The sequence below is a fragment of the Cetorhinus maximus genome, chromosome 8 (assembly GCF_964194155.1).
Source record: "Cetorhinus maximus chromosome 8, sCetMax3.hap1.1, whole genome shotgun sequence".
In the NCBI taxonomy this organism is placed as follows: Eukaryota; Metazoa; Chordata; class Chondrichthyes; order Lamniformes; family Cetorhinidae; genus Cetorhinus; species Cetorhinus maximus.
Window position 1 is genome coordinate 110,769,637 of NC_135886.1, and position 24,666 is coordinate 110,794,302.

Genomic DNA, 24,666 nt, shown 5'->3' on the forward strand with positions numbered 1-24,666 from the left:
TCTGACTGATTGTTGACTGATTTCTTCTCCGCCGATGCTGCCAGACTTGCTGAGTTTTTCCAGGTAATTCTGTTTTTGTTTTGTTTTGGATTTCCAGCATCCGCAGTAGCTTTTAGCTTTTTGTTTTTATCTCAAGAATGGATACTTGGGCAAGGTTTTGAGGGCATCTGGCACCTATGAATTCAAGAAGAATCTGGGTTTATAGGAAAAAAGGAGAGAATGTTAGAGACTGAGTTTGGCAGGGGGTTGGTACAGGGTATGTGGGTGGTGTGGGACCCCTTTGAAATAACAGTTATTGGGCATTCCCTTAGAATGAAATCTGCTGGCAGACTCATCTGGTGATCTAATTCTTACTATTTTGAATATTTGGTTAACCAGTGAGATATAATGATGAATGCTTCAAATGCGGTGATGGTCTTGCATATCTCAAGATGGAATCTGAGGTGTTGATTGGAAAATTCAACAATTCGGGCATATAGCCTTTGAACTATATTAATGCTTGGAATTCCAGTGGATGGCAATTTTAACCTGGTCACTTCAGTATTGAGTGGTGCACTCAGGTCCTTTTTCTGTGGTAATATAGTCTCAATTCAGGTTAAATTTGTGGCATCTAAGGCATGCATCTGAATAATTCTATTTAATTCAGAACTCCTAGGGATGCACAGAATGTCTAGAAACAACCTGTTGGATAGATGTATGGCAAAAAAGAGAACTGGTTACAGAGATATTGACTCCTGATACTAAGTTCCTGAAGCTACAAAGGAGGCAGACCTCTGCTAAAACACCTCACGCACAGCTAGACAGATAAACCTCTCATTGGGGGCAGAAATTCTTTCTCTGGTAATCAACTGGAAAACCCAAATGGGTGTTTGGTCCTAGTGTAATCCCTCAGGGGCACATTAATCAGAGATCTTTTTAACCTGCATGATTTTAACTGATTAAGCTTCACTATCACAAAGCACACACTTGTGTTCCAAGCTTTGGATCTGCTAACCTGCATCAAAGCTCTCTGAATTTGAATAGTGGAGTGTGTTCTGATGGAGAGAGATTATGCATTTTATATTTGAGATAGAAACCCTATAGATAGATGTAGATTGCTAGGTGACTTGAATTGGAGACTTTCAACATGGTGATGGGTTTCCACATACGTAGATGACATGGCAGACCAGAAAAACATGGAAGATAATAGAATGGTGCCCAACATTTTTTAATTATAGTGTAGACAAGGAGTTCTTTATTGCTGATTGTTGAGACCATTCCTTTTATACAGCAACAGTTTAGCGTCTAATAATTTTCTCAAAAATTTTGATTGCATTTCAGTTGTGTTTGAGGAACTTTATGCTTTCTCATACAACCCTAAGCAGAATGAAATGGACAGAGGAATGGGTTGGAAAATAATAGATATAAGAGAAGAATTTCAGCGTATGGGAGTACCAAATGAACACTGGGAGCAGACTGATGTAAATGAAAGTTATGAGGTGAGTAATAATGATTCCCTGCTGTTACGATTCTTATTTCTTATGTGTATGTGCACTTCAGTGGGATCACAGTTATCAGATTGTTAGCTAAGAGCATCTCTACAATCCATTGTCTAGCTTACTGCCCTGTATGATTTGGAACTACATATCAGAAGATCCTAGTATCTGTGCTGAGTCCTGATCTGATGATTTTACTGATCTCAGCCAGAGCAGCAGAGTGAGTGCTTTAGTTGATCTGTATCTCTAGGCTTGGTAGAGAATGAAAAAAAGCATCAGTGACAGTTCCTATTTGTTGACTCATGATCAAAAGTGTGTGAGTGATTATTAGATGAGAACTAGATTGGGCCCATCTGTAATAATTTTCTAGCACACACTGTCCAGATTTGTACAGGAAGAATTACAATTACTTCTAAGTACCAAAAGCTGATTGTCTAAAATTATTAAGCAGCAAGTAATGTACCTCTGGAATGCGAGGGGAAAAATCCAGGCTTTTGCTTCATCATTAGGTTATTTAAACCCAGATACCCAAAAAACCTAAATCTGAAAGATAATCGCATTTTCAACTCACTCTGTCCTCGACTACTTTGTTTCTTTGAGGAATTTGAGTTGCAAAACTTGTTTTTGCAAAGGTTCTGTATTTTCTGGCGTCTTGACTTTTGATGCCTTGCACCTGGTTTACAGGAGCTGAATCAATACACCCTTTAGTCCCTATTTTTGGTGTTTCGAAAGAGCAACTTGAATTTCACTTTTCTACTACTACAAGGTGGCACTGACTGAAGCTAACTTTAAGAAAACCTCCACTGATAGTCTGACTGCTCTCCATACACTCGCTTTGCTATCCCATTTCTGCCAGTACTGCAGTTGAGGTAGTACAGTATTTAATCTGGAATGCATTGCCTTTATAGGGTGGTGGAAACAAATTCAATAATTTGCAAAGGGAAATTAAGTAACCAATTGAAGTGGAAAAAATTGCAAGGCTATGGGAAAACGCAGGGGAGTGGGACTAATTGGATAGCTCATTTAAAGAGCAGGCACAATGGGACAGATGGCTTCCTTCTGTGCTGCACAACTCAATATCTCTAATATCATCTTATGAGGCTTACTGTCAAATTTTACCTGATAATGCTTTTATGAAGCACCTTGAAGTTTTACGATGTTGTTGGCACAATATAAATATTAAGTTGGTGTTGAAATAATTTGTCCATTTGAAATTAAAAGTTATATTCAAATTTTCTTTAGCTTTGTACTTTGACAGCAAAATAAGTCTGTCTTTTGAAGTGCTTATTTATAAAAATCATTGAGCAAAGCTCCCATATGTATTTTACAAATTCTACCATACAATTGTTTTGGTTCCTTCTAGACCTGTAATACATATTCGACATTTCTATGTGTCCCAAAAGGAGCAAGCAAACCAATAATAGTGGGCAGCTCGAAGTTCAGAAGTAGAGGGCGATTTCCTGTTCTTTCATATTTTTTCAAGGAAAACAAAGTAAGTGTCTGCCTATTCCTGATTTGTTCCTTTGTTTGTATGGGACTTTTAACCGATGCTTCGTCTACCCCCAGATGGACGTAAAACATTGCATGGCACTATTAACAAAGATGAGCAGGGTATTTATCCCTCGTGGCCTGGCCAATGTTTTATCCTTCAGTCAACATCACAACAGATTATCTGGTTGTTATGACATTGCTGTTTGTGGGCACTTACTGGACACAAATTGGCTGCCGCGTTTCCTGTGTTACAACAGTGACTACATTTCACAAGTGCTTCATTCACTGTAAAGCTCTTTGAGATGTCTGGTGGTCATGAAAAGTGTTATATACATGCAATCTTTTCCTATCTCTGCTTCAGAGTCATTCGGATGACTCAGCTTAATGTAATATTTCGTGATGTAACTTTTTTTTTAAATGCCCTGATTCTTGATGGGTAATTTTATTGCCATGAAATCTCTCTAAGCCAAAGGGATGAGAGAGATCTGATTTCAGTTCAGTGGAGATGTGGGAAACAGGCAGAGCATAAAGAGTAATTTCCTTCCAGCTTTTTTATTCATTCATGGGATTTGTGCGTTGCTGGCAAAATCAGCATTTATCACCCATCCCTTATTGTCCTTGTCAAGGTGAGTCGTGAATCACCTAGCAAGCCACTCGGTTGTATCAAACCGCTACAGAGAGATTAAACAATAAAACTAGAATGACCAATGGCGCACCATGCCCGTTCAAGAGAGTGGCCCAAGTACTATGTGGTCTCTAATAAAAACAAAGTGCTGGAAAAACTCCCAACAGTTCTGGCAACATCAGTGGGAGAGAAACACAGTTAACGTTTTGAATTCAATATGATCCTTCTTCGGAATGTGCTGTCTTTAGTCTTCCTACCAAAATGTATAAGCTCGCGCTTATCTGTATTGAAGTTTAATAGCGAATTACAACTCCATTATGCAAGTTTATTAATATCTTTGTGTATTTTGTCCCAGTCCTCTCTGTATTAAATAGAAATCTCTCCACACCAATCTGGTGTTATCTACAAATTTTGAAGTGGTTCTTCTGAACCAGTGTCCAAATACTTATGAAAATACTGGGAACAGTGGTCCCAGCAACAATTGTTTTGGAGCCCCACTTAGCACAGTTTGCCAATCTGCGTAACTACCTGTTCACCCCCACTCTTTCTCTTTTTTGTAGCCAGCTTGCTATCTATCCTACTACTTATTCCATCTCCATATATTCTGCCTTTAGTCATGTGTCTGCCATGCTGTACTTTCCCAACTGGAGGCAGTGCAAACAAGCAAAGTTAATATTTGTACTAAATTTGGAAAATCCCTTCTGCAATCTACCCAGTTTCAGAACTGGCCACCTCCACCATGCCCAGAGCAATCGAGGAAACTCAAGCTCAACTAAATTTAGCCCCATAAAATGCAGGACGGAAAGGTACCCAAGTAGCCCTATTCCTCACATGTTTTGGGCCCTCGATGAAGTACTTAAATGATGAAATTTATATGTGCTTCAGTGCCTGTAATGTAGGAGTGGTGTATTGATTTGTAATCTTAATATAATTTTAGTTCAATTTTACTCTTTTAATCTTTTCTGTTCCATTATCCTTTCTACCACTGATGTTAAACTAATTAGTCTGAAGTTCCCTGGACATGTTCTATCTCCCTTTTGATATACAAGAATTGCATTAGTTGTCTGCCAGTGCACTGGTGCTGCCACCTTTTCAAATTAATTTACTCTGCAAGTTCCACCCTTAATTTCCTCAGCATCCTCGGATGCATCTGATTCGATCCTAGTGACTTATTAGCTTTTAAGTATAGCAAAACTTTCTAGTACCTCTGCTTTATTGAGTTTTCGCCCATCTAGTATCTCAACTACCTCCTCTTTCACTGACTTTGATAGCATCTTCTTCTGTGGTAAAGATAGGTGCAGAGTGCTCATTAAGTACTTCAGCCAAGCCTTCTACTTATACACATACATCTCCTTTTCGGTCCCTAATCAACACCATCCCTCCTTAAAACCCTCTTATAATTTATAAATCTATAGAAGACTTTTGGATTCGCTCTTACGTTAGCTGCCGATCTCTTCTCATACTCTTTCTTTTCTTCATTTCCTTTTTCACTTTCCCGCTGATCTTCCCGTATTCCCCCTTGTTCTCACTTTAATTAATGACCTGACATCCTTCATATGTCCTTTTTTCTGTTTTATCTTATTCTCTTGCTCTTTTTTTGTCACCTGGGGATCTCTGGCTTTGGTTGTCCTATCTTTCCCCCTTGGAAATGTGTCTCGACTATACCTTAGCCATCGCTTCACTAAAGGCAGACCAATGTTCAATTATAGTTTTGCCTGCCAATCTTTGATTCTAATTTGCCAGGAGCAGGCCTGTTCTCCACCCACTGAAATTGGCCCTCCTCTAATTGTAATTTTACTCTGGATTACTCCAGGTCCTTTTCCGTAGTTAACGTAAACCTTGGGACACAATGATCGTTGTTCCCTAAATGTTCCACTACTGACACTGGATTCACCTCGTTTCCAGAACCAGATCCTGCAATGCTTTCCCCTTCATTTGTCTGGAATGTATAGCTAAAATAAAATCTCCTGAATAAACTTCAGAACCCTTCTCCCCCTCTGCCCCTCTGCCCTTTACACTATTACGATCCGAGTCTATATAAGGATAATTGAACCCCACCCCTGCATTATCACTACACTATAGTTCTTGCACCTCATTGTAATTTCCCAATGAATCTTTTTCTCCATATCTTTCCCACTACATGGTGGCCTATTGAATACATCCAGTAGTGACATCACCAGCACTGCATTATTCTCCTTTATCAATACTGCTATACTCATCTTTTCTTTCCTTCCCTGTCTTGCTTCAACACCTTGAATCCAGAAATATTTAGTACCCAGTTCTACCTTTTTTGATCCAGATCTGCATTATTGCCATGATATATTTCTATGTAGATACTACTGCCTGCAGCAAATCAATATTATTTACCAAACTTATACATGAATGCACAGTAAACCTGGCAGTTGGCCCGTAACATCCGAGCTCCCCAGTGTCGGATTTGGGCGGTACCCCAAAGGTGCAGTGGGGAAATCACTCTAGGAAGTTCCCAGGTAAGGGTATGCACAACAATTGCCCAGAAGTGCGCACTTCCTCTGGACAATTGCGCTGCGCTGGGAACCATCCGATAATGCAGTATTAACTTCGGATGGTTCCTCCAGGGTTGTACCAATAGTTATTCAGAAAAAGTTCAAAGAATTAAAACCTCTTCTCACTTCTGAGTAGCACCCTCGACCTCCGGCACCCCCCACAACCCCCCGACCTGTGACCAGCTGCCTCCTGACCTCTAGCACTGCCCACCCTCCAACCAACCCCCCCCCCCCCCCAACCCCGACCTCGGACGCCCCACCTAACCCCCCGCAACCTCTTAAGAGGAGTCTTTTGATGCAGGCCTGAAGCAGTAGTTCCGGTGAACGGAAGTGATAATGTAACTTTCAACAGCAGCTAAGTAGGCATTTTTTTCTTCTAATTTCTGCAGCCCAACACTTTCCAAGACTAGTTGGAGATTAGGGCCCTTTATTGTAATTCCTTTTACTCTGACCTCACATTGCACCATACTATTTCTTACTCTAGAGCTACCTTTCTTTCCCGATCCTTTGTACACCCTGTTTCTCCTTTCTAACAGTAGTTTCCACCCCCCCGTCAAATTAGTTTAAACCGTCACTTACAGCATTAGCAAACCGCCTTGTGAAGACATTGGTTCTGGCTCTGTTTAGGTTCAACCTGCTCAGCCTATCCAGTTTCTACCTCCCCCAGAACTGAGCCCAATCCTAGAAATCTATCACCCTTTCTCCTTTACCATCTCTCCAGCATACATCTGTTCTATCCTCCTATTTCTGTGCGGCATTGAGCATAATCCAGATATTACTATTTTTTTGAGGTCCTGGATCTTAATTTCTTTTCTACCTCCCTAAACTCTGCCTGGAGGAGCTTATCCCTCTTTCTTCTACCTTTGTTCTTTGTGCCAATATGGACTGCAACCTCTGACTGTTCATCCTCCACCCCCTTGATTTTCTTCAGCTGTCCTTGAAACCAAGGAGGCAACCAAGTGCTGGAAAAACCTAGCAGATCTGGCGGCATCTGTGGAGAGATAAACAGAGTTCATGTTTTGAGTCTAATATGATTTAATTTTCAGAACTCTACTTCTGAAGAAGAGTCATATTGATCTGAAAACGTTAACTCTGTTTCTCCCTCCACAGATGCTGCCAGGCCTGCTGATTTTTTTCAGCACTTGTTTTTATTTCTGATCTCCACCCATTTTGCTTAAAATCTGAGATATATAGAAAATAAGAGTTAGTTCCCCCAACCCTCCAATACCATTTGCTTTGGGGGGGAATCCAGAATAAGAGGGCACAACCTTGAAATTAGAGCCTGGGCTGTTAACAGGAGATGCTAGGAAGCATTATTTTCATAGAAAGACGAGATCTGAACCTCTTTCCCTCATTAAGTTGTTGAGGCTTGACCAGTTGACAATTTTAGCATTGACTTTGACAAATTTTTGTTAGGGATGTGTATTAAATGTTTCTTTTGTTGATGGAGTAAGATATACATAAACATGACTTAATAAATTGAGGAACAGGTTTGAGGGGCTACTCCTGTTTCTGTGCCTGTAAACCCCTCAAATGATTCCGCCCATTTTTCTCCCCAGGGTAATGCATTCCACATTTAAGCAAGCCTTTATTTTTTTAAAACTGCATATTCTTCTAACCATTGCAGTACTATGGTTAGTACTTAATCACTTCCTCTTGTAAAACTTGATAAAAATATGTTTAGTTTTGCACTTTGTTTTGTCCTTCAGGTTGGTTTGTTCATAAAATAAGACTGGGCTTGTATATAACTTGTGGCATGGATCAATTAAAAGTAATCAGCTAGACTGAGTAATAGAAATTATATTTCATTCCAGACCAGGACATGGGTTTGTCCAAATGAGCTGCTAATAAATCATTATTTACTGTTTAATTTGAATTTTGTTTCTCTATTCCCACCCCCATCTTTAATGTAATTCAATGTTTCAACAGGCTGCCATCTGTCGATGTAGTCAGCCCTTGTCAGGTTTCAGTACCAGGTGTGTGGAGGATGAACAGATGCTACAAGCCATCAGCAAGGCCAATCCAGGAAGCTCTTTCATGTATGTGGTAGACACAAGACCAAAGGTATTTTTACTTACCAAATGATTCAATAGACATTGACTCAATGGACTGAAATCCATTACGGTTTGCTTTAGTGTTTCTGAACTGGGGTGGAGGAAAATCATCTGCGGTTCCCACCTAATTGATATCTCGTGATTGAAGACGTAAAGGTGTGAAACTTGAATCCGTAACAACACTGAAGAGGGTACTATGGAATCTAGAGGCTTTCCAAGTGGAGCATGGAGTCCAGCCACTTCTGGCGCAATGACCCGTGCTAGAAAGAGTGATGGCATGGGCACCCCCGTGCTGCACTGGACACGTCCATAAAGGTGCAGCCATGATATCAAACAGCCCTGCTGGCTGATTTGATGCTCTCCTTATAAACTTGAACCAAACAGCTTCATTCAACATATTTACTGATCACACCACTTGATATGCGTTCAAGGGCAGGAGGGGCCAACAGTAGTGTTATTTAAAGGGCCAGACACCCAACTTTCAGGTAAGGCAATTGAGAATAACTTTTCCTGTTGCGAAGCCTTGGATTTTTGGAGGTATAGTGGTGAGTTCCTGGACTGGACATTAAGTGTTGCTGCATCCACACAGGAAGGGCAGAGGATTTGGTGATCATACTACAAAAGGCTGCAACAGACATGGGAGCTGCAGTTGCATTGCCTCTTGGTCTGCAACATGATAGGCAGATGGGGTATAGGCTGTGGAGAGGATACGCTCTGCAATGCCCTCAGCCAAGTTCAAGCTGGCCTCCTCCGTGCTCCTTGACAGTGATAGGAGGCAGTTTGGAGGCTAGCTAATGCACTCAGCATCTTTGTTCGCCTCCTCATCAGTGTTTCTTTGTATGCCACTCTATCAAGTCTTCCTCTGAGTCCAGTCTAGCAGAACTTATCTGCGACCTTGCTGTAGAGTATGCTGGCATATGAACTGTCCTTTCCCCCAGGTCTGGCTGCAGCCCACTTATGTTGGTGACTCAGCACATGCAGATCCAAATCCTATACTAGCCTCTGAGATACAGTGCCAGTGTTTGAACTGATGGCTATGTCATGTCAAGTGACGGGCATCTTCATCAGATCAATGCTCTCTCTCTTCCTCCTGGGTGTGCTTTAGTGGGCAGCAGTTTATAGATACCTGAGAGAAGGAAATCAGGAAGGGCAAGGTTGAGGTGAGGAAAGGGTGAAAAAACAAGAGGACCATAGACAAATCATCTGCATCTTGTTCATCATTCCAGATAGCAGGATGCGGGAGCTGCGAGTTGAGAAGGGGCGTAAGGCAGTAACATACCATCATTCTTGAGGTTCTCAGTGATGCTGGATGTCACAAGCTCTGTTGCTGCCAACTCTGTGGATGTAGGTGTCCTTGTCCCCCACTGGTTCTGCTCTATTTCTTCCTATTATGGGCCAATTTGCCCTGCTAGAGAGGGAAATATGTCAGTGATTGTGTTGCTTTGTGTTTGGGTGATGTGTCTGCCATAGCTGAATAGCTGGAGGTATGTGGGAGCTGGGTGTGAGGCTGGACTCATTAGAATTAGTGTGAGGTGGAGTATCTGGATGTTACGCCTGAGTGTTTGGGACTACTGATGGATGAGTAATGGGGGTGTGATACATTGAGCAGCACGAGAAGTTGATGGAATGGTAGGTATGAGATGTCACTTGAAGATGTATTCACTGATCTTGACCACTGCGTGAGGCCACTGCACTTAAGGCACTACTGCTCTGTCTCTGTGGCCAGACTCTGGGAATTGATCTCCCGTTCCCTTTTGAGGGTGGTCCTTGAGATCCTCAAATCTCCTCCACCACTAAGGCCTTCAGTGCCTCATCCATGGGCCATTTTCCTTGTTTAGAACTGCAGCCATAGTAGTCAGCAGCAGGCTCCTATGATTCAATGCAGCTTCTCTTTTCGAGGAGCAGACTGCATCAAGTGCTGTCTGTGAACACTGCTCTGCCCCCTACTGAGCACTTTGAGGCCAGAAACATGGGTCCCGCTCAGAACAATGCACAGATAAATGAGGAGGCAGCACCAAGTTTGCATGCTAACTGCCTCCATAGTGTGACCCCATACCCAAAAACACGCAGATGCACTGTCATCCCATATGTGTGGATGACAGTTGAAGACAGCATGAGACTCGGCTGTGATGCCTTCTAATGCCAAGGAGCATGTCAATTAAGGGTGTCACAAACGTATGCTATACACCTTTGGGGTACAAATTTATTCTTCAGGGTGCTCAAAGCTGTAGGCCCCTCCAAGACTAGTCATTATACTGCTGAAATGCTGCTAAAAGAGTCAGCTAGAAACTTCCTTTAAGTGGTGATTGAAAATGCCATTTGATGTTATAACTTGCGATGATGGGACAAAAGGTAGAATGGTTTCCTAAATTTTTAATTCCGTTTTAAAAATTGTATTAACCCGTGGAGCAAGACAAATTGATAACTATAGCAGATAACTATGGAATACATGCCTCAGCAAGAGCTGAAAATAAAAATCCATATTGGAAAACAAATAGGCCAGGATTACAGGGAAAATGTTCACAGTATTGATTTCTTTTATAGCTGAATGCCATGGCAAACAGAGCTGCTGGGAAGGGATATGAAAATGAAGATTATTATTCCAACATTAGGTTCCAGTTTATTGGTATTGAGAACATACATGTGATGAGAAACAGTTTGCAAAAGCTTTTAGAAGGTAATGCTCCTTTTCTACTCCCGCTATTATTTGTTTATTAAAAACAAACAGGTTTTTGAATTGCTGGTTCATAAATTAATCTCTTTGAATAAACAGAAAATAGAAGTCATTGTGGTTTTAGGGCTTAGTGTTACACTGGTACTTTTAACTGCTGAAGTATCCTTAACTAAAGCTATGATGTGCAGCTTCTGCTCTGGCAAATATCAGTGAGCTCAGCACAGATCTTGAGCCTTTTTGATCTGTATGACTTTGTGACACAAAAGCAAAATACTGCAGATTATGGAAATCAGAAAGAAAAATAGAAATTGCTGGAAGCATACAGCAGGACAGATACCATGTGTGGAGAGAGAAACAGAATTAATGGCTGGAATTTTACTTGCTGTGATCAGATGCATGGCCGAACCGAACTAGTGCAAAATCGAATGAGAAACATTGGGTGGACGTCCTGCCGTCATAGAAATGTCACGCCATATCACGGTCGGCGGGCACACGCGGGAATAGGATGCGTGCCCATTGACATCTAAAATTCCAATTAAGCCAATTAAAGCCCCCAGTCGACTGGGATTTTTAGTGACCTGTGCGCTTTTACGCTTGGCGCGCAGGCCAATTGGCTAAGCGACCTTCACATTTTTGCGTCATTCTCGATTCAGGGCAGGATACAATGCCCAGAAGATGTTCGAAGGTTGAGGAATTAGGAGTATTGTTGTCAGTTGTTTGTAGTTGCATTGAAGATAGTTTGTGCCATTTTCTATGTGCAAATATCCTTTGAACTATGCTGCAACTCCCTGAAGCAGCTCCACAGCAGTTGTCAGCCTTCAGGGAGCTCGTTGTAAACCGTCCATCTGCACTCTCACTTCTCTCGGCACCTGCCCTGTTCCCTCTCCTCCTCCTCTTCCCCCCACCCAAAGCAGCGCTGAGCCTCTCTTGGTGCGCGTTTCACACTGGCCGCCAGTTAATTAGTCAGCCAGCACGAAATCGCATTTCTTCACCAATGTGGGCTGGAGCAGATTTCACGTCCACTTCCAGGCCCGCCAACCGCACATGCCCGACAGGTGCAAAATTCAGGCCAATGTTTCAGATTAAAGACCTTTCATCAGGCTTTGTAATATACTGGTAGGCGGCTTTATTGCCTATACCAGGGGTTCTTAACTGTGGCTCCGCAGCTCTCCTCGGGGATCTGCAAGAAAGTTTCAATGGGTCTGCCCAAAATAGTTACTGGATTGAGATCCTAATTTATAAATGGAAAGTCTTATCTGAAAGTTCCAGAATCAGTTACACCATGACTTTATTTATCCCCAGCTAGAGGAAGTGTATTTTTTTACAATAAATCTTACAAACCCTTTATTTCCCTTTCTCCAAACACCAAAAATATCCTCGGCAAAACTATTCTGATTGTTTTTGTTACTCGAACACAAACCTTTCCCCATTTTCCCGTGCCCCCATGCTACTTAATTGTTTTCTATAAGTTAATGAAAGCTCGTTCACCTCTGCTTTTAAAAACCAATAAGGGCCAGATTAGTTATGACCACTCTAAAACTTGCTTTTAACATATGCCTGTTTTTCTCAGCCATTTTCTTCAGTAGGGAAATGTACAACTTTACCCTGCTTCATTCATTCATTCAACTCACTGTCGACAGTTTCCATATCTTTTCATCTTTGTGTCCAGCAATCTTTGATCACAATTTTAGTACTGCTCACTTTTTGACATTTTTATGAATCACAACATTCTCAGAATTTTCCTTCCAATGGGGGGAAAATGTTCAACACAGACCAAGCCGAACAAATATTGCGGATTTACAGTTAATCTATTGTAAATAAAATGTGTACGTGTATATAATTTCAATCCAGTTGCTTGTTCTTTTCCTAGATTAAACAATCTCCCCTTTTGTTATTAGGTTTTCTCTTTCACTGCAATCCGAGTAATGAACATTAACAATTTTTGCGGAGTTTATGTTTGCATTAAGGCATATCCATTAAACACCGTCGACTATGTATAAAATATATGCAAGGGCATAAAAACAGGCATAACTATTGGTACAAACAATGGCAGATGTGGTATAAGAGCCCCTGGCTTGATTGGGAATCTATACAAATGGTTTTCAATAAGTTTACTTTCATGGACATGGTGTGTGTAGGCTAGACATTATTTTTGCATATTTTAATAACAGAAATCGAAGCTGATCTGTTGTGACAGTCTAACCAAAGTATTGCTTGGCAATGCATCCTGTTGCACAGTATGCCTACACTGACAATGTGTTGTGTAATAGATGTAGATGTGTGTATACAAGCATAGGAGTGTCCTAATTAAACCTCCAGGCCATGCTTAGTTAGCTGTCCTGAGTCAAACAGCAGTAAGAGTGCCTCCAACATTTGTCGGAAGTGTAAAATAAAGTCAGCCAGATTCTCAGTCCTAATTATCATTCACTGATCCCTACTGTGAAATGCTTGTGTGCACATAGAAACATAGAAAATAGGAGCAGGTGTAGGCCATTCGGCCTTTCGAGCCTGCTCCGCCATTCATTATGAACATGGCTGATCATCCAACTCAATAGCCTGTTCCCATTTTCTCCCCATATCCTTTCGCCCCAAGAGCTATATCTAATTTCTTCTTGAAAACATACAATGTTTTGGCCTCAACTACTTTCTGTGGTAGCGAATTCCACAGGCTCACCACTCTCTGGGTGAAGAAATTTCTCCTCCTCTCAGTCCTAAATGGTCTACCCCATATCCTCAGACTGTGACCCCTGGTTCTGGACTCCCCCACCATCGGGAACATTCTTCCTGCATCTACCCTGTCTAGTCCAGTTAGAATTTTATAGGTTTCTATGAGATCCCCCCTCGTTCTTCTGAACTCCAGCGAATATAATCCTAACCGACTCAATCTCTCCTCATATGTCAGTCCTGCCATCCCAGGAATCAGTCGGGTAAACCTTCGTTGCACTCCCTCTATAGCAAGAACATCCTTCCTTGGATAAAGAGACCAAAACTGCACACGGTATTCCAAGTGTGGTCTCACCAAGGCCCTGTATAATTGCAGTAATTGCTCCTGTACTTGAATCCTCTGGCTATGAAGGCCAACATACCATTTGCCTTCTTTACCACCTGCTGCACCTGCATGCTTACCTTCAGCGACTGGTGTCTCGTTGCACATTCCCCTCTCTCAATTTATAGCCATTCAGATAATAATCTGCCTTCCTGCTTTTGCTACCAAAGTGGATAACCTCACATTTAACCACATTATACTGCATCTGCCATGCATTTTCCCACTCACCCCGCTTGTCCAAACCACACTGAAGCATCTCTGCATCCTCCTCACAGCTCACCCTCCCACCCAGCTTTGTGTCATCTGCAGATTTGGAGATATTACATTTAGATATCATATGGAGCAGGATCGTATGACCCTGAGTCTTGTGATCAGTGAAACTGAACATAGCACGGCTTCTGCAGCACCAAACGTGTTCTAGGAACATAAGAGCAGGAGTAGGCTATTCAGTTGGATCATGGCTGATCATCCATTTCAATGCCTTTTTCCCACACTATCCCCCTGTCCCTTTATATCATTGGTATTTAGAAATCTGTCAATCTCCACTTTAAACATACTCAATGACTGAGCTTCCATAGCCCTCTTGGATAGAGAATTCCAAAGATTCACAACTCTGAGTAAAAAAAAAACATTCCCTTCATCTCAGTCCTAAGTGGCTTCCCCCTTAATTTGAAATTGTGTCCCCTGGTTCTAGACTCCCCAACCAGGGGAAACATCTTACCTGCATCTACCCTGTCTATCCCTTTCAGTATTTTGTAGGATTCAATGAGATCACCTCTCAATCTTTGAAACTCTAGAGAATACCGGCCCAGTTTCCCCAGTCTCTCTTCATTGGACAGGCTTGCCATCCTGGGAACAAGTCTGGTGAACCTTCTTTGCACTCCCTCTATGGCAGTATTATCCTTCCGAAGGTAAGGGGACCAAAATTGCACACACCACTCCAGGTGTGATCTAGTTGGTCATGTTTAGTACAGCCTACTTATGTAAAACTGGATTTATCAGCAACGACATGAAAACTTTAGCAACCAGGACGAACACTTATGATGGCATGTGCATGTGCTTGTTGAAAATGCCTCCATTTCTTGATAGAATTTTTGCTGGTGCTATGCCATATATTTCACGTCAAGTAAAACAATAATAAAAACATATATGTTTAATTGTATAATTTTTATACAGGACGAGATACTTGTGTTGCAAGGGTCTGTGAGGGGGGCTTTGGAAACAATAAGGTTGAGAAGCCTTGCTCTGGGCCATCAGAGAAGATGCAAGTTTCATCCTGTTCATTTGAAAAATGTTTAAATATTGCATATATAATTCATTTTTAAAACTTAGCTCCAGGTCTATCAAAGCACATAATACATGTCTGGTTAATGTGGAATATATGTGATTGAAATTGGCTGGTTTGTGGGAATGTTCTTGCAGTTTGTATAGTGGACTGAGGTGCAGAATAGGTTTTTCCACTGTACTGTAATTTATTGAATGGGTTATAACCTCAGTATTTTGCCTCTTTTCTTTCTGCTTTAATCCTATTATCACAAAGACAGACCTGATACAAAATGGTGACGATGAAATTTTAGCTTTTAGTCATCTCAACATTTGTGCATTGGGTATATATGCTTGAGTATTTTGTATTTTTCAATGAGATCACCTCTCAATTTTTGAAACTCTAGAGAATACAGGCCCAGTTTCCCCAGTCTCTCAATTAAAACTCAACTTTCATAAAATAAAGAAGCAAATTAATTATTTTAGAAAATAGTTGAAATTGTGCAGAAATGTCTCGCCATTTTTAGACTATTATTGTTCTTCGGCCATCTCAGAACCCATTGAACTAGAGTAGAAGCAGGTCATCCTTGACCCTGAGGGACTTCCTAAGAAGAAGATTGCACTTCTCTTTACTAAATTACATGCACTCTGATCTGTAATGTCAAAACAACTGTGCTTGTCCAAAACATTATCTGTTTTTATTTCATCCTGACTTTATCTCTTTTTATTCTCTCCCTTTCTGCAGGCACTGATTTGTGCTGAAATGCTACCTCATGGGTGCACCTTTTTTTTTATTATTCAGTTACGGGATGTCAGCTTTGCTGGCTAGGCCAGCATTTATTACCCATCCCTAATCGTCCTTGAGAAGGTGGTGGTGAGCTGCCGCCTTGAACCGCTGCAGGTCATGTGGTATGGATACACCCATAGTGCTGTTAAGGAGTGAGTTCCAGGATTTTGACCCAGCGACAGTGAAGGAACAGTGATATATTTCCAAGTCAGGGTGGCGAGTGGCTTGGAGGGGAACTTCCAGGTGGTGGTGGTCCCATGTATCTGCTGCCCTTGTCCTTCTAGATGGTAGTTAGGGGTTTGGAAGGTGCTTCCTAAGGAACCCTGATGAGTTCCTGCGGTGCATCTCATAGATGGTACGCACTGTTGCCGCTGTCTGTTGGTAACGGAGGGAGTGAATGTTTGTGAATGGGGTGCCAATCAAGCGGGCTGCTTTGTCCTGGATGTTGTCAAGCTTCTTGAGTGTTGTTGGAGCTGCACTAATCCAGGCAAGTGGATAGAATTCCATCACGCTCCTGACCTTTGCTTGTAGATGGTGGATGGGCTTTGGGGAGTCGGGAGTGAGTTACTTGCCACAGGATTCTTAGCCTCTGACCTGCTCTTGTAGTCGCGGTTTTTATATGGCTAGTGCAGTTCAGTTTCTGGTCAATGGTAACCCCCCCCAGGATGTTGATGGTTAGGGATTCGGCGGTGATGATGCCATTGAATAACAAGAGGCGATGGTTAGATTCTCTCTTGCTGGAGATAGTCATTGCCTGGCATTTGTGTGGCACGAATGTTACTTGCCACTTGTCAGTCCAAGCCTAGATATTGTCCATGTCTTGCTGCATTTGGGCTGCGTCAGTATCTGAGGAGTTGCGAATGGTGCTGAACATTGTGCAGTCTTGGTACTGACAGATCATTTGGCTATGAAGAACCCCGCAGCTAAAACGGAGTCACACTGTAATATTTTCCATTTGCAATTGCTGGATATTGATCAGAAGTGAAACCCAGATTTTATTTGATATAAAATAACAAAATGCTGGAAACACTCAGCAGGTCTGGAAGCATCTGTGGAGACAGAAATAGTATTAACGTAACATTTTATTTCCTTCTTGCCTACTTTTCCCCAGTACAGGGAATGTTCAGTAGTACATTTTCATAAAATGTATAGAGACAATCAATTCTCAATTTGTCAGTTAAGTATACCTCTTCGATGATTACACTTGGAAAATGCCCAAAATTTGTGTCAAATAGCTCATTATTATAGGACTTCTGTCATTATATTTGCTAAGTACTTTTGAAAGTTTTCGGTATGGGAGAGCCCTCTATAAATGTTGACATGCCCTCGGATCTTCTGCTAATTTTGTGTTGATGAGCCATGAAGGTAGCAATGCTATGATTACAAAACATATTATAAAGGAGCTGAAGTAGCATGCTCCTACATCAGAAAATGCAGCTCTCTGTTGACCTCCAAGCTTGGGGACCTCAAACAGCTTTATCTGTACTTTTTAATCTTCATTTGTTCCATTGTTCCAGGGGAAAAAAGAATGTTGCTCTTACAGTCAGGTGAGAAGTGATAGAATGACTCCCCTCTTCTTTCACTCCTCAGTTGACTGCAACTGGTGTTTTTAAAATAATGCATGCCTATTCCGTGAGAGTTTAAGTGCTGTGAGACACATTTTTTTCTAGTTTTTTTTAAAAGACTAGTATTTATTGTACTTAATACCCGACTTAAATAAAAAATGTTCCAACTCTCTCATGCACACACAAGTAAGTTACAAAGTGGGAGCATAGGTTAAGTCGTTTAAAAGTCAAAAGTCAGTTGTGTACAGATTTGGTAGATTGAATCCTTGGATGTTTTCAGACTGGGCTCGGGGGGTCTTTCAAAATTCTACGACAGGATGATTTAAAGACAATTTGCAGACAATTTCTATTTGGTCTCCTGGACTCAGCAGCTGCTAGGTTGGTTTTTAGACACTGCCCGAGGCATACAGCCATCAAACAACAGGTTGGGATCGAGAAAGAGAATGCCCACTCATGGTCCTCCTTCTTCTGCATCCCCTCTTCTGTTCTGACTGGCCTGGAGAAAAGCAGTTTTTTTAAACACAGAGGGTTCATCACATGATCCCCTTTCATCAACTGACCAGTTACCCAAACATGGCCGTAGCAGGTTGATTCCAGGTCCATGGTTTAGACATGATCAGATTATGGCTGGAAGACTCCCTTCTCAGCCAATAGCCAATGTCCATTGTCCAAAGTGATTGTGCCTCATAGCTTGTTTCACACCCAGCTAAATATACAGGTGCTGTCTGGATGTTTTGTGAATAGGTCAGGAGATGGGTCATTCGCATTTCTCTAAATTGATTTTCTCTGATGGATTCTTCTAGACCGCCTGACTCCATTTTAGTGGCTTTGGAATTTGTAGGGAACAGTTATGCAAATGTATGGCCATCTTAGAAGCTGCTGCTTAAGTTACTTTAAAAAAAAATGCTGCTGTTCAGTCTTTGTACTTAACTGGTTTTTTCAGCCCAATAAACAGTCATTTTTAATATATAAAACATGGGTTTTATAACAGTTACAAAATATAGCTTCTTGTTTTTTTTTTAGTATGTGAACTGAAGGCCCCATCAATGAGTGAATTTCTCACTGGTTTAGAAAATTCTGGGTGGCTTCGTCACATTAAAGCGGTCATGGATGCTGGTGTCTTTCTAGTAAAGGTAATGGCCAGAGCTTTTTTTTTTGCCAGATTTCTTCCCCTTTCTAGCTGGTGTTGAATCCTTAATTGTAATCTGACTGAATGGTAGAGACTTCAATTTATATGATCCTGAGCTCCTTAGTTCTCTGCCTAAATCCTTCTGCCTGGTCAGTCTCCCACATCTTCAAAAGCTGCATTACAGTGAACTTCTGTAGCCATACCTTCGCAGCCTCTTCTTCAAAGTGGAATTTATTGTCTGTCTCTTTTTTTTCTTGCACCATGGCGCTTTCCCTAAATGGTTCCACTAGTTGCACTAACCCATGAACAAGCTTTTTTCAAATTGTTTTGACTGTGAAGTTCTTAAATCTGACAGTAGTCCTTCATATACATTCCCCTTTCCCTGCCATGCTGCAGTTCTGCTTTAATTGAATATTAGTATATTAGAAAGAATCAGATTTGTATAGCAATAAAGTTTTCAGAACACTCTAATACAACTTTTGAAGTGCATTTGCTGTCATGTAGGATAACTTTATTTCGCTGATGACTTGATAATTATTGGTGTTTCTGTTAAAATGCAATAATATGATATTTATAAAGGAATTTATCTGTTTAAAGTTACTTTGTTTTTCTGTTCATTGTTAATGTTAGGCAGTGGCTGAAGAAAATGCTAGTGTGTTGGTTCACTGTTCTGATGGGTGGGATCGTACTGCTCAAGTTTGCTCACTGGCTACTCTTCTCCTGGATTCCTACTACAGGACAATAAAGGGATTTATGGTGAGGATGTTCATGAATGCACTAAAGTGTTAAAGATTTTGGCTACTTTGGCTATTTCAAAAGGAGTTAACCTGGTTAAGTGATTTACAGCCTGTATTCTGTTTCCTAACTGATCAAAACGCATCTTACAATTTAACAAAATTAGTCTTTGGGCCAATAGTTAATAGAATTGCTCTGCGCTTTGCAGATCAGATAATGCCCAGTTGAATTATCAATCTGTCCTGTGTTGGTTAATATCAACTGTGGAGTTGGGGTGGGGCGAGGAGGGTGGTAGGAGGAGGTAGCACGGTCTGCACAATTTTTCTCAGTGCCCTGAGGAAGTGGTGGGGAAAACTACATTGGATTCCTTCTCATTGCTATTCCATCACTTCTGCAGGAAAATGTGCATGTGTAGACGCAGCAATGCCAAATTCTGTTCTCACTGTGAAATCCTCATCATCAAGTAACCTGTCAAAACTCTAGGTTCACATATGAAACAATGCAGAGGTGCTGAAGATCTGATGATACTCAGGGAACCATATCCCAGCGTAGGTTAGCACCTTCAGGAGAGGATAATGGGGAAACTTATTTTTAATGTTTGTTCTGGGAGCTGCAATAAATTGGTATGAATTTAAATACCTATTTTTTCTTCATATTTAACCCTTTCTTTGTTATCCTTTTCTTAAAATATTGACACTTTCAAAATCACAGCCCACAAGTGTCAAATGCTGTTACCTTGGGGAATCTTGCCCATGCTCAACACCCACATATATACATTTCCACAGCACTTGTGGATAATGATGAACAGTATTCTCCTCAAATAATTCTTCCATCTCCCTGATGCAGTGACACTAAGGCCAATTGTGGCGTGCTTGCTATGTATTGACTGAGATCAGCACAAATTGAAGTTGAACTTCTTGAGCTGAATAACTCTTAGTGTTATAGAGTTTACAGCATGGAAAGAAGCCCTTCGGCCCATCATGTCCACACCTGTCATCAAGCTCCTATCTACTCTAAACCCATTTTCCAACTGTTGGCCTTGTATGTTGTGGCATTTCAAATGTTCACCTAAATACTTCCTAAATGTTGTGAGGGTTCCTGCCTCTACCACCCTTTCAGGCAGAGAGTTCCAAATACCCCCACCCCCTGAGTGAAAACTTTTTTCCTCAAATCCCCTCTTAAACCCCCTGCCCCTTACCTTAAATCTATGCCCCCTGGTTATTGACCCCTCCACTAAAGGGAAAAGTTTTTTCCTATCTACCCTATCTATGCCCCTCATAATTTTGTACACCTCAATCAGGTCTCCAATCAGCCTTTTCTGCTCCAAGGAAAACAATCCCAGCCTATCCAATCTCTCTTCATAGTTGAAATGCTCCAGCCCAGGCAACATCCTGGTGAATCTCCTTGAACTTCTTGCGCTGAATAACTCACCTACCCATTTTAAAGAAAATGTTTAAACTACTTTACTGCAAATGTCTTCACTTCTGTTTTCTATATTTTCCCTGTATTTGTTAACTTAATAGCACTAGCAATTTCAGTTGGTATATATGTTTTAATCTGAATGTTTTCTACAAAGATAGTTTTTATTTGGGGGATATTTTACACTGGCCCAAGTTTTACAGTCAGTGGTGAACAAACAGCACTAGTTGTTAATTATACTTAATGCTTGCCCACAGACTTTTTGTGAGCTTTTGCACTGGGAGTAGCATTAATAGAAATCCATTTCAGCACAGTACCCTCTACAAGGAATCAATGACCTTTTTGAACAAGATAATCCTTAACCAATCAGATTGCAGAGCATAATTCAGGAAGGGTAGGTTGGAATAGTTAATTGAATATAAAATCATGCACAGAAAGAGAGGGAAAGAATGATGCTATTGAGAGATAAGAGACAATGTTAAATAAACTTAAATTTGCAATAAGAATTAAAATCTGAAGGAATGTGTCTCTAGATATGTAAAAGTTAATTTTCAGTGCCAGAGGGATTGTCATACAGTAATAAAGACTGAGACTGCTATTTTAAAAATTCACTTCCATTTTTAATAAGTCCTAATCATTTCTGGCATGCTTAGTGGGTATCAACAACCCGCCTGATTTGTTTTTTGTCGTAACTTAGAGGCTCAGTTGTGCTCAACCTGCGTGGGAACTTCTGGGTTTCTGTGCAGCTTAGAGAGAACATTGATGTGTATGTATCATGTAAATGCCTCAATTTCAAATTGTTCCATGTGCTTCAACGTTGAGTCCCTTGGCGAGTTACTAATATAATGAAGCTTCTGGAAGAGCAAGCAATTTGGACTGTAACCTCCTGATTTATGCGTCTAAATGAAAATGTGTGGTTGCCAGAATTTGCTCTCTGACTGATTCCAATAATGTTGCGCACTGACAGCCTCACTTTTATTTTTACTGCAAAAACCTGGCACTGTCTTTCATGTGCTTGGAGAGGAGATCCCCAGGGAGGTCACGACAGAGAAGCTTGCAAACCACTTCCTTGAGCAGATATTGTTGATGGAATTGTTTAATTAGTTTTAAAGTAAATACATGGTGACTTTCCAGCTGTGTTGTATCCTGGCAGCTTTGTTTTTTCATAGTTCTTGCATGGGTTAATTGGGTTAATGACTGATAAATTATTGTGACTTATGTAATTTTTTTGAGATAAGGACGACAAATTTAACATGACAAAAATTATGCATTGAATTGCCTATGCTTCGAATTTTTTTTATACTTGGCCCCTGTCTCAAAAGCTTAGGCTTAGTGTAAATGTTTTTGCCCTATGCTGTGAACTTATCCTCTAATTATACCACAACCTACCCTGCAGCTCTACCACTTGTGAAGGATGTAATTATAGTGTAACAAGGTATATGAGCAATTTTCATTTATAAATGTTGACACAGGAATTTACTGCAGCGTGTGTGTGTATAGGGAAAAATCTTGTGTCTGTGTATTTCATGTTATTTTTTTCAATATAAGTTTCTAAGACCACATTTAAATAATAAAGAAGTCCATGTGAGTTTGTCACCCCTTGTGAACCATGCTTTTGGTTGAGTGTGCGATCCTGACCAGTAGATGATTACTTTTGAGCAGAAAGTACTCATCCTACAATTTCCTTCACTTTAAACTATAACAATTTACATTGTGGAAGTACATTTTCTTCTTTTAAATAAAAAATAAGTTGGGTGTTTTTCAAAGTAGAAAAGGATAGCCACCAGTTAGGAAAAATAATTGAGGAGGCTAAAGGCACAGCCAAAATGGAGGGATTTTTGTAGTTGGGGATAAGATGGCAAGCTGAAGTGATGATATGAGAATTCCAGAAAAGTGGCATAATACAAGAAAAAATGGACAAGCAAGAATGGAGGGGAATGAACAGTATTCACCATCACGAAAACTGGAAGAGGATGTGGTTGTAAGATTGAGAGGATGACGAGTGGAGTGATGAGAGTGGGTCCCATTGTGTGAGGTTGCAGGTTTCAAAGTGCTGTATCAATGTTAGGTAATGAGGCACGGAGAACTGCAAGTAAAGCATGGGAACATAAGAAATAGGAGCAGGAATAGGCCATTCGACCCCTCAAGCCTGCCTGCCATTCAATAAGATCATGCTTGATCTGCCCCAGTCCTCAACTTCTCTTTCATGCCAGCTCCTCATAGCCCTCAACTCCATGATATTTCAAAAACCTATCTACCTCCTCTTTCAGTGTTCTAGCCTCCACAACTCTCTGGGGTTGAGAATTCCAGACATCCACTACCCTCTGAGAGAAGAAATTCCTTCGCATCTCAGTTTCAAATGAGTGTCCCCTTATTCTGTAACTATGTCCCCTAGTTCGAGGTTCCCCCACTAGTGGAAACATCTTCTCAACATCTACCCTGTCAAGCTCATCAAAATCTTTTATGTTTCAATAAGATCACCGCTCATTCTTCTAAACTTTAATGAAAAAAGGCCTAATCAGTTTTGCCATTCTTAAGTCAACCCCTTCATCCCAGGAGTTAGCTTACTGAATTTCTTTTGAACTGCCTCCAATGCCAGTATATCATTTCTTAAATACAGGGACCAAAACTGTACACAGTACTCCAGGCCTCACCAACACCCTGCACAGCTGTAATAAGCCTTCCTTATTTTTAAACTCCAACCCCCTAGCAATACAGGCCAAAATTCCAAAATTTGCCACCTTAATTACTTGCTGCACCTGCATGTTAACGTTGTGTTTCATGCACAAGAACACCCAGATCCCTTTGTGCTACACTTCTTTGGAGTCTTTCTCCAATTAAATAATGGTCTGCCTTTTGATTCTTCCTACCAAAGTGCATGACCTCACACTTTCCTACATTAAACTCCATCTGCCAAGTTTTTGCCCACTCACTCAACCTGTATATATCCTCTTGCAGATTCCTTATGTCCTCATCACAACATGCCTTCTCACCTATTTTTGTATCTTCAGCAAATTTGGATACATTACACTCTGCCCCCTCCTTCAAGTCATTAATATAGATAGTAAATAATTGAGGCCCTAGGACTGATCCTTGTGGCACTCCACTAGTTACGTCTTTCCAACCTGAAAAAGACCCATTAATCCCGACTCTGTCTTCTGTGTGTTAACCAATCCTCAATCCATGCTAATACATTACCCCCAATACCGTGAGCTCCTATCCTGTGTAATAACCTTTTATGTGGCACCTTATTGAATGCCTTCTGGAAATCCAAATACACTACATCTACCGGTTTCCCTTTATCAAATCTGCTTGTTATATCCTCAAAGAACTCTAGCAAATTTGTCAAACATGACTTCCCTTTCATAAAACCATGTTGACTGTTTGATTGAGTTAAACTTTTCTAAATGTCCTGCTATTTCTTTCTTAATAATGGACTGTAGCATTTTCCCAACCACAGATGTTATGTTGACAGTCTGTAGTTTCCTGCTTTTTGTCTCCCTCCCTTCTTGAACAGGCGCGTCACATTAGCGGTTTTCCAATCTGCTGGGACCCTCCCAGAATCCAGTGAGTTCTGGAATATTTTGTGGAATGCCTCCACTATCTCTGCAGCCACTTCCTTTAAAACCCTTGGATGCAGGCCATCGGATCCTGGCGACTTGTCTCCCATTAGTTCCTTGCTTATCTGATACTTTTGGGCGTTTATAGTGTCCTCTGCCGCGAAATATTGGTTTAAGTTATCTGCCATTTCCCTGTTCCCTGTTATCAATTCTTCAGTCGCATCCTCCAAGGGTCCCATGCTCATTTTAGCCACTCTTTCTTTTCATATACCCATAGAATCTCTTGCTGTTTGTTTTTATATTTCTTGCCAGTTTACT

At 41.0% G+C, this 24,666-nt stretch overlaps 1 protein-coding gene across 3 annotated transcripts in view; it reads left to right on the plus strand.

Annotated features, from left to right (window-relative positions):
- The window catches only part of mtmr8 (myotubularin related protein 8), a 55,597-nt gene that overhangs the window by 14,488 nt on the left and 16,443 nt on the right, over positions 1–24,666 (plus strand). For all 3 annotated transcript variants that reach the window (XM_078547434.1, XM_078547435.1, XM_078547436.1), the window contains 6 exons: positions 1,321–1,478; positions 2,839–2,967; positions 8,046–8,180; positions 10,715–10,847; positions 18,529–18,638; positions 19,265–19,390. In XM_078547434.1, the coding sequence (XP_078403560.1) occupies positions 1,321–1,478; positions 2,839–2,967; positions 8,046–8,180; positions 10,715–10,847; positions 18,529–18,638; positions 19,265–19,390 (791 nt within the window). The remainder of the gene's footprint in view (positions 1–1,320; positions 1,479–2,838; positions 2,968–8,045; positions 8,181–10,714; positions 10,848–18,528; positions 18,639–19,264; positions 19,391–24,666) is intronic.